The sequence below is a fragment of the Oncorhynchus kisutch genome, unplaced genomic scaffold (genome assembly GCF_002021735.2).
Source record: "Oncorhynchus kisutch isolate 150728-3 unplaced genomic scaffold, Okis_V2 scaffold962, whole genome shotgun sequence".
Classification (NCBI taxonomy): Eukaryota; Metazoa; Chordata; class Actinopteri; order Salmoniformes; family Salmonidae; genus Oncorhynchus; species Oncorhynchus kisutch.
The window spans coordinates 61,510-72,946 of NW_022262907.1; the positions used below are offsets into that span (position 1 = coordinate 61,510).

General features: G+C 40.7%; 1 protein-coding gene across 1 annotated transcript; it reads left to right on the forward strand.

Moving 5' to 3' along the window:
* The first annotated feature begins 458 nt into the window (after nt 1-458).
* On the forward strand, nt 459-8,300 carry LOC116363891 (zinc finger protein 239-like). Its single transcript, XM_031817238.1, has 2 exons — nt 459-598; nt 6,918-8,300. Exons 1-2 carry the CDS (start codon nt 459-461, stop codon nt 7,759-7,761), a joined length of 984 nt encoding a protein of 327 aa, XP_031673098.1. The 3' UTR covers nt 7,762-8,300.
* The last annotated feature ends 3,137 nt before the right edge of the window (nt 8,301-11,437 follow it).

Genomic DNA, 11,437 nt, shown 5'->3' on the forward strand with positions numbered 1-11,437 from the left:
AAAATAACTTCTGGACATCAGAACTGGGATTACTCACCTCGAACTCCTCGAAAAAAAAAAATCTTTAACGAGTCCGAGGCGAAGGATATACTGCAGATACCCGACCAGGTCTAAAGATAAGCCCTAAGATATACTGTTTTCTCGAGAACAGGCCCAAATCCCCATCATTTGCGTAAAGAAAAGACGGAGAAAAAGGGGGCGGAGGTCGGGCAAGTGAGTAAACCTCCACTACCAACCGTTCTATTGGCCAACGTTGTTGGAAAACAACAATGCACTTATATCCTACCAACGGGACATTACAAACTGTAATTTTATGTTTCACCGAGTCATAGCTGAACGAGGACATGGATAATATAGAGCTGGCTGGGTTTACTGTGCATCAGTAGGACAGAGAAGTTACGTCTGGCAAGACGACGGGTGGGGGTGTGTATCTATTTGTCCATAACACCTGGTGCGCGATGTCTAATATTAAAGAAGTCACAGGGTATTACTCGCCTGAGGTGTGCAACGTGCAAAAAGAGGAGTCTGAGGGTCGTCTTTATTCAGTATGGTTCACATGGGGGAAAGGGAAGAGGAGTCTGAGGGTCGTCTTTATTCAGTATGGTTCACATGGGGGAAAGGGAAGAGGAGTCTGAGGGTCGTCTTTATTCAGTATGGTTCACATGGGGGAAAGGGAAGAGGAGTCTGAGGGTCGTCTTTATTCAGTATGGTTCACATGGGGGAAAGGGAAGAGGAGTCTGAGGGTCGTCTTTATTCAGTATGGTTCACATGGGGGAAAGGGAAGAGGAGTCTGAGGGTCGTCTTTATTCAGTATGGTTCACATGGGGGAAAGGGAAGAGGAGTCTGAGGGTCGTCTTTATTCACTGTAATACATTATAATAGAATAAGGCACCATGGTAGCTAATACAGTAGAATAGAATAAGGCACCATGGTAACTAATACAGTAGAATAAGGCACCATGGTAACTAATACATTATAATAGAATAAGGCACCATGGTAGCTAATACAGTAGAATAAGGCTCCATGGTAGCTAATACAGTAGAATAGAATAAGGCTCCATGGTAACTAATAGGGTAGAGTAGAATAAGGCTCCATGGTAGCTAATACATTATAATAGAATAAGGCTCCATGGTAGCTAATACACAATGTTGAAATATGAGTAGATTTAAAATAATATGAATTAATGATATAAAATGACTCAATGAGACAAACCTTTCGCAATATAATGGACTATGAATTACTGCAAATAGAGACAGTGGTACACAATGACACAGCTCCTCGATATAATTCAAATAGAGACAGTGGTACACAATGACACAGCCCCTCGATATAATTTAAATAGAGACAGTGGTACACAATGACACAGCCCCTCGATATAATTTAAATAGAGACAGTGGTACACAATGACACAGCCCCTCGATATAATTTAAATAGAGATAGTGGTACGCAATGACACAACCCCTCGATATAATTTAAATAGAGACAGTGGTACACAATGACACAGCCCCTCGATACAATTTAAATAGAGACAGTGGTACACAATGACACAGCTCCTCGATATAATTCAAATAGAGACAGTGGTACACAATGACACAGCTCCTCGATATAATTCAAATAGAGACAGTGGTACACAATGACACAGCTCCTCGATATAATTCAAATAGAGACAGTGGTACACAATGACACAGCTCCTCGATATAATTCAAATAGAGACAGTGGTACACAATGACACAGCTCCTCGATATAATTCAAATAGAGACAGTGGTACACAATGACACAGCTCCTCGATATAATTCAAATAGAGACAGTGGTACACAATGACACAGCCCCTCGATATAATTTAAATAGAGACAGTGGTACACAATGACACAGCCCCTCGATATAATTCAAATAGAGACAGTGGTACACAATGACACAGCCCCTCGATATAATTTAAATAGAGACAGTGGTACACAATGACACAGCTCCTCGATATAATTCAAATAGAGACAGTGGTACACAATGACACAGCTCCTCGATATAATTCAAATAGAGACAGTGGTACACAATGACACAGCCCCTCGATATAATTTAAATAGAGACAGTGGTACACAATGACACAGCCCCTCGATATAATTTAAATAGAGACAGTGGTACACAATGACACAGCCCCTCGATATAATTTAAATAGAGACAGTGGTACACAATGACACAGCCCCTCGATATAATTCAAATAGAGACAGTGGTACACAATGACACAGCCCCTCGATATAATTTAAATAGAGACAGTGGTACACAATGACACAGCCCCTCGATATAATTTAAATAGAGACAGTGGTACACAATGACACAGCCCCTCGATATAATTCAAATAGAGACAGTGGTACACAATGACACAGCTCCTCGATATAATTCAAATAGAGACAGTGGTACACAATGACACAGCCCCTCGATATAATTCAAATAGAGACAGTGGTACACAATGACACAGCCCCTCGATATAATTCAAATAGAGACAGTGGTACACAATGACACAGCTCCTCGATATAATTCAAATAGAGACAGTGGTACACAATGACACAGCTCCTCGATATAATTCAAATAGAGACAGTGGTACACAATGACACAGCCCCTCGATATAATTTAAATAGAGACAGTGGTACACAATGACACAGCTCCTCGATATAATTCAAATAGAGACAGTGGTACACAATGACACAGCTCCTCGATATAATTCAAATAGAGACAGTGGTACACAATGACACAGCCCCTCGATATAATTTAAATAGAGACAGTGGTACACAATGACACAGCCCCTCGATATAATTTAAATAGAGACAGTGGTACACAATGACACAGCCCCTCGATATCATTTAAATAGAGACAGTGGTACACAATGACACAGCCCCTCGATATCATTTAAATAGAGACAGTGGTACACAATGACACAGCCCCTCGATATCATTTAAATAGAGACAGTGGTACACAATGACACAGCCCCTCGATATCATTTAAATAGAGACAGTGGTACACAATGACACAGCCCCTCGATATAATTTAAATAGAGACAGTGGTACACAATGACACAGCCCCTCGATATAATTTAAATAGAGACAGTGGTACACAATGACACAGCTCCTCGATATAATTTAAATAGAGACAGTGGTACACAATGACACAGCCCCTCGATATAATTTAAATAGAGACAGTGGTACACAATGACACAGCCCCTCGATATAATTTAAATAGAGACAGTGGTACACAATGACACAGCCCCTCGATATAATTTAAATAGAGACAGTGGTACACAATGACACAGCCCCTCGATATAATTCAAATAGAGACAGTGGTACACAATGACACAGCCCCTCGATATAATTCAAATAGAGACAGTGGTACACAATGACACAGCCCCTCGATATAATTCAAATAGAGACAGTGGTACACAATGACACAGCTCCTCGATATAATTTAAATAGAGACAGTGGTACACAATGACACAGCTCCTCGATATAATTCAAATAGAGACAGTGGTACACAATGACACAGCCCCTCGATATAATTTAAATAGAGACAGTGGTACACAATGACACAGCCCCTCGATATAATTTAAATAGAGACAGTGGTACACAATGACACAGCCCCTCGATATAATTTAAATAGAGACAGTGGTACACAATGACACAGCCCCTCGATACAATTTAAATAGAGACAGTGGTACACAATGACACAGCCCCTCGATATAATTTAAATAGAGACAGTGGTACACAATGACACAGCTCCTCGATATAATTTAAATAGAGACAGTGGTACAATATGGTACAATATGATTAAAACAAGTTATGAAATCGTAGATCCAAAAATAAAACATGTTCTTGATTAATATCATCAATAGAATATCAAAAACCTGTTCCTAGAAAAGCGTCACAGTGATGTACAGTGCATTCGGAAAGTATTCAGACCCCTTGACTTTTTCCACATTTTGTTACGTTACAGCCTTATTCTATAAATGCATCCTATACTGACTAGTCTATTACATGTGTCCTATACTGACTAGTCTATTACATGTATCCTATACTGACTAGTCTATTTACCCATTAGGTCTAATACATGTATCCTATACTGACTAGTCTATTTATCCATTAGGTCTATTACATGTGTCCTATACTGACTAGTCTATTACATGTATCCTATACTGACTAGTCTATTTATCCATTAGGTCTAATACATGTATCCTATACTGACTAGTCTATTTATCCATTAGGTCTATTACATGTGTCCTATACTGACTAGTCTATTTATCCATTAGGTCTATTACATGTATCCTATACTGACTAGTCTATTTACCCATTAGGTCTAATACATGTATCCTATACTGACTAGTCTATTTATCCATTAGGTCTATTACATGTGTCCTATACTGACTAGTCTATTACATGTATCCTATACTGACTAGTCTATTTATCCATTAGGTCTAATACATGTATCCTATACTGACTAGTCTATTTATTCATTAGGTCTATTACATGTGTCCTATACTGACTAGTCTATTTATTCATTAGGTCTATTACATGTGTCCTATACTGACTAGTCTATTTATCTATTAGGTCTAATACATGTGTCCTATACTGACTAGTCTATTACATGTATCCTATACTGACTAGTCTATTACATGTATCCTATACTGACTAGTCTATTACATGTATCCTATACTGACTAGTCTATTACATGTGTCCTATACTGACTAGTCTATTTATCCATTAGGTCTATTACATGTATCCTATACTGACTAGTCTATTACATGTATCCTATACTGACTAGTCTATTTATCCATTAGGTCTATTACATGTATCCTATACTGACTAGTCTATTACATGTATCCTATACTGACTAGTCTATTACATGTATCCTATACTGACTAGTCTATTACATGTATCCTATACTGACTAGTCTATTTATCCATTAGGTCTAATACATGTATCCTATACTGACTAGTCTATTTATCCATTAGGTCTATTACATGTGTCCTATACTGACTAGTCTATTTATTCATTAGGTCTATTACATGTGTCCTATACTGACTAGTCTATTTATCTATTAGGTCTAATACATGTATCCTATACTGACTAGTCTATTTATTCATTAGGTCTATTACATGTGTCCTATACTGACTAGTCTATTTATTCATTAGGTCTATTACATGTGTCCTATACTGACTAGTCTATTTATCTATTAGGTCTAATACATGTATCCTATACTGACTAGTCTATTTATCCATTAGGTCTAATACATGTATCCTATACTGACTAGTCTATTACATGTATCCTATACTGACTAGTCTATTACATGTATCCTATACTGACTAGTCTATTACATGTGTCCTATACTGACTAGTCTATTACATGTATCCTATACTGACTAGTCTATTACATGTATCCTATACTGACTAGTCTATTTATCTATTAGGTCTAATACATGTGTCCTATACTGACTAGTCTATTACATGTATCCTATACTGACTAGTCTATTACATGTATCCTATACTGACTAGTCTATTACATGTGTCCTATACTGACTAGTCTATTACATGTATCCTATACTGACTAGTCTATTACATGTATCCTATACTGACTAGTCTATTTATCTATTAGGTCTAATACATGTATCCTATACTGACTAGTCTATTACATGTATCCTATACTGACTAGTCTATTACATGTATCCTATACTGACTAGTCTATTTATCTATTAGGTCTAATACATGTGTCCTATACTGACTAGTCTATTTATCCATTAGGTCTATTACATGTATCCTATACTGACTAGTCTATTTATCCATTAGGTCTAATACATGTGTCCTATACTGACTAGTCTATTTATCCATTAGGTCTATTACATGTATCCTATACTGACTAGTCTATTACATGTATCCTATACTGACTAGTCTATTACATGTGTCCTATACTGACTAGTCTATTACATGTGTCCTATACTGACTAGTCTATTACATGTATCCTATACTGACTAGTCTAATACATGTATCCTATACTGACTAGTCTATTTATCCATTAGGTCTAATACATGTATCCTATACTGACTAGTCTATTACATGTATCCTATACTGACTAGTCTATTACATGTATCCTATACTGACTAGTCTATTTATCCATTAGGTCTATTACATGTATCCTATACTGACTAGTCTATTTATCCATTAGGTCTATTACATGTATCCTATACTGACTAGTCTATTACATGTATCCTATACTGACTAGTCTATTTATCTATTAGGTCTAATACGTGTATCCTATACTGACTAGTCTATTACATGTGTCCTATACTGACTAGTCTATTACATGTGTCCTATACTGACTAGTCTATTTATCTATTAGGTCTAATACATGTGTCCTATACTGACTAGTCTATTACATGTATCCTATACTGACTAGTCTATTTATCTATTAGGTCTAATACGTGTATCCTATACTGACTAGTCTATTACATGTGTCCTATACTGACTAGTCTATTACATGTGTCCTATACTGACTAGTCTATTTATCCATTAGGTCTAATACATGTATCCTATACTGACTAGTCTATTACATGTATCCTATACTGACTAGTCTATTTATCCATTAGGTCTATTACATGTATCCTATACTGACTAGTCTATTACATGTGTCCTATACTGACCAGTCTATTGCATGTATCCTATACTGACTAGTCTATTACATGTATCCTATACTGACCAGTCTATTGCATGTATCCTATACTGACTAGTCTATTACATGTATCCTATACTGACTAGTCTATTTATCCATTAGGTCTAATGAATGCATAACAACCATGAAGTTTAATAGTGTTTTTATTGGCCTATAAATCACAACAGCCACTCTTTATTTGTTATTGAGGGATCTATTCTGGATTAAACCTGATAGAAAGACAGTTTTATCATGTGGTGGTTTCATTCAGGTCTCAGTTTCACTCAATACTCTGTCTTTGGCAGGAGAGGGACCAGACTCTCACTCTGACAGCAGGAAGAGTCCTTCAGGGGAACCAGACCCAGAGACGTCCAAACCAGCAAGACCACACCACTGCTCCCACTGTGGAAAGAGTTTTACCCGGTTCTGGAACCTAAAACAGCACGAGACGATGCACACAGGAGAAAAGCCTTTTCAATGTTCCCAGTGTGGAAAGAGTTTTACCTGGTTAAGGGCCCTGAATAGGCATGAAGAAATACATACAGCAGGGAGGAAGACCTACCAATGCTCCCAGTGCGGAAAGAGTTTTACTCAGTTAGGAAGCCTGAAAATACATGAGAGAATTCATACAGGAGAGAAGCCTTACCCTTGCTCCCTGTGTGGAAAGAATTTTACCATGTTAGGCAATCTTAAAAAACACGAGAAAATACACTCAGGAGAGAAGCCTTACCACTGTTCTCTGTGCGGAAAGAGTTTTACCCAGATAGGGAGTCTGAAAACACATGAGAGAATGCACACAGGAGAGAAGCCTTATTACTGCTCCCAGTGTGGCAAGTATTTTTCTCATTTAGAGACCCTGAAAATACATAAGAGAATACATACAGGAGAGAAGCCTCACCACTGCTCCCTGTGTGGAAAGAGTTTGACCACTTTGGGCAATCTAAAAGAGCATGAGAGGACACACACGGGAGAAAAGCCTTTTAAGTGTTCCCTCTGTGGAAAGAGTTTTACCCATTTAGCGAGCCTGAAAAGGCATAAAGGAATACACACAGGAGAAAAGCCTTACCAATTCTCCCAGTGAGGAAAGAGATTTTCACGATTACAGGACCTTACATCACATGAGGACACACCTGACCACTGCTCCCAATGTGGAAAGACATTTTACCTTGTTAGGGATCATGAAAACACTGAGACACATAGGAAAAAAGACCTACCACTGCTCTCAGTGTGGAATAAGATTTACCCGGTTATAGAACCTGAAATAATTCATACAAATACACAGGAGGAGAAGACATACCACTGCTCTCATTGTGGAAAGACATTTTCCCAGTCAGAGGACCTGAAATCACATGAGAGAATAGAGAGGCTGTGTTCTGACATGTGCTTTTGACTGAGAATTTGGGGTTTTGTTTAATACCACATTAAATCATATTCCAAAAACTTTTACAGGAATTGGTTTAAAAAAGTTTAGAGGAGGTTTAGAGGAGAGGCCTGGGAATTCCTGCAAACCTTTTTTGAGTATGATTTAATGTGGTATTAAACAAATATATATACACTGCTCAAAAAAATAACGGAACACTTAAACAACACAATGTAACTCCAAGTCAATCACACTTCTGTGAAATCAAACTGTCCACTTAGGAAGCAACACTGATTGACAATAAATTTCACATGCTGTTGTGCAAATGGAATAGACAACAGGTGGAAATTATAGGCAATTAGCAAGACACCCCCAATAAAGGAGTGGTTCTACAGGTGGCGACCACAGACCACTTCTCAGTTCCTATGCTTCCTGGCTGATGTTTTGGTCACTTTTGAATGCTGGCGGTGCTTTCACTCTAGTGGTAGCATGAGACGGAGTCTACAACCCACACAAGTGGCTCAGGTAGTGCAGCTCATCCAGGATGGAACATCAATGCGAGCTGTGGCAAAAAGGTTTGCTGTGTCTGTCAGCGTAGCGTCCAGAGCATGGAGGCGCTACCAGGAGACAGGCCAGTACATCAGGAGATGTGGAGGAGGCCGTAGGAGGTCAACAACCCAACAGCAGGACCGCTACCTCCGCATCTGTGCAAGGAGGAGCAGGAGGAGCACTGCCAGAGCCCTGCAAAATGACCTCCAGCAGGCCACAAATGTGCATGTGTCTGCTCAAACGGTCAGAAACAGACTCCATGAGGGTGGTATGAGGGCCCGACGTCCACAGGTGGGGGTTGTGCTTACAGCCCAACACCGTGCAGGACGTTTGGCATTTGCCAGAGAACACCAAGATCAAATTGACCACTGGCGCCCTGTGCTCTTCACAGATTAAATCAGGTTCACACTGAGCACATGTGACAGACGTGACAGTCTGGAGACGCCATGGAGAACGTTCTGCTGCCTGCAACATCCTCCAGCATGACCGGTTTGGTGGTGGGTCAGTCTTGGTGTGGGGTGGCATTTCTTTGGGGGGCCGCACAGCCCTCCATGTGCTCGCCAGAGGTAGCCTGACTGCCATTAGGTACCCGAGATGAGATCCTCAGACCCCTTGTGAGACCATATGCTGGTGCGGTTGGCCCTGGGTTCCTCCTAATGCAAGACAATGCTAGACCTCATGTGGCTGGAGTATGTCAGCAGTTCCTGCAAGAGGAAGGCATTGATGCTATGGACTGACCCGCCCGTTCCCCAGACCTGAATCCAATTGAGCACATCTGGGACATCATGTCTCGTTCCATCCACCAACGCCACGTTGCACCACAGACTGTCCAGGAGTTGTAGGGAGGTCATACAGGCACGTGGAGGCCACACACACTACTGAGCCTCATTTTGACTGGTTTTAAGGACATTACATCAAAGTTGGATCAGCCTCTAGTGTGGTTTTCCACTTTAATTTTGAGTGTGACTCCAAATCCAGACCTCCATGGGTTGATACATTTGATTTCCATTGATCATTTTTGTGTGATTTGTTGTCGGCACATTCAACTATGGAAAGCAAAAGTATTTAAGTCATTCAGATCTAGGATGTGTTATTTTAGTGTTCCCTTTATTTTTTTTGAGCAGTGTATATCGTTTTGTTGTTGTTTTTGTGGCATTAATATGCATCACATCAGTTTGAAAAACAATGTAAAAAAAAAACATGAATTAATAAATATTGTGTTAATAAAGCCGCATACTTTTTTTGCTTTCTTGAGTAGCAGCTCCAAAGTGCAGGTGTTTCAGCCCAGTGCTTTCTTGAGTAGCAGCTCCAAAGTGCAGGTGTTTCAGCCCAGTGCTTTCTTGAGTAGCAGCTCCAAAGTGCAGGTGTTTCAGCCCAGTGCTTTCTTGAGTAGCAGCTCGAAAGTGCAGGTGTTTCAGCCCAGTGCTTTCTTGAGTAGCAGCTCCAAAGTGCAGGTGTTTCAGCCCAGTGCTTTCTTGAGTAGCAGCTCCAAAGTGCAGGTGTTTCAGCCCAGTGCTTTCTTGAGTAGCAGCTCCAAAGTGCAGGTGTTTCAGCCCAGTGCTTTCTTGAGTAGCAGCTCCAAAGTGCAGGTGTTTCAGCCCAGTGCTTTCTTGAGTAGCAGCTCCAAAGTGCAGGTGTTTCAGCCCAGTGCTTTCTTGAGTAGCAGCTCCAAAGTGCAGGTGTTTCAGCCCAGTGCTTTCTTGAGTAAGGCAGCTCCAAAGTGCAGGTGTTTCAGCCCAGTGCTTTCTGTGGTGGTGGAGCAGGCAGTGGAAAATACGGAGCGAAGGGGTTGTTCTCTAGTTGCAGACGTTTTACATGCCCCCAACCGATGGAGCGAAGGGGTTGGTTCTCTAGTTGCAGACGTTTTACATGCCCCCAACCGATGGAGCGAAGGGGTTGGTTCTCTAGTTGCAGACGTTTTACAGGCCCCCAACCGATGGAGCGAAGGGGTTGGTTCTCTAGTTGCAGACGTTTTACAGGCCCCCAACCGATGGAGCGAAGGGGTTGGTTCTCTAGTTGCAGACGTTTTACAGGCCCACAACCGATGGAGCGAAGGGGTTGCTTCTCTAGTTGCAGACGTTTTACAGGCCCACAACCGATGGAGCGAAGGGGTTGGTTCTCTAGTTGCAGATGTTTTACAGGCCCCCAACCGATGGAGCGAAGGGGTTGGTTCTCTAGTTGCAGACGTTTTACAGGCCCCCAACCGATGGAGCGAAGGGGTTGGTTCTCTAGTTGCAGACGTTTTACAGGCCCCCAACCGATGGAGCGAAGGGGTTGGTTCTCTAGTTGCAGACGTTTTACAGGACCCCAACTGATTGTTTTTTTGTCTGTTTATCTGCGTTATCTGTGTTGTATGTAACTTGTGTTTTTTACTATTACTATTTTTGTTCATAATGTTGCCGCTAACGTCTCTTATGACAGAAAATAACAGGACCTCGGTGACTCACCACGGCAGAATCATTTTTCTTCTTTCACCACTCTGACGAGCCCGAGGCGGAGGATATATGGCCCCGACTCCAGTGATCTGCTTGAAGAGGAGATGGAGAGAGGTCTGAGGGCGGGCTGCCTTCTGAAGAGTCGGATGCGATCGAAGAAAAAAAAAACACTCCACCTCAATTCTGCTAGCAAATGTGCAATCTTTGGACAATAAAATGGACAAGTTATTGGGAAGATTAAACTAACAACGGGACATTAAAAACTGTAACATCTTATGCTTCACGGAGTCGTGGCTGAACTACGACAAAATCAACATTCAGCGGGCTGGTTATATGCTGCTGTACCGGAAGGTTAGAACAGCAGCGTCTAGTAAGACAAGGGGTGGAGGACTATGTATTTTTGTAAACAACAG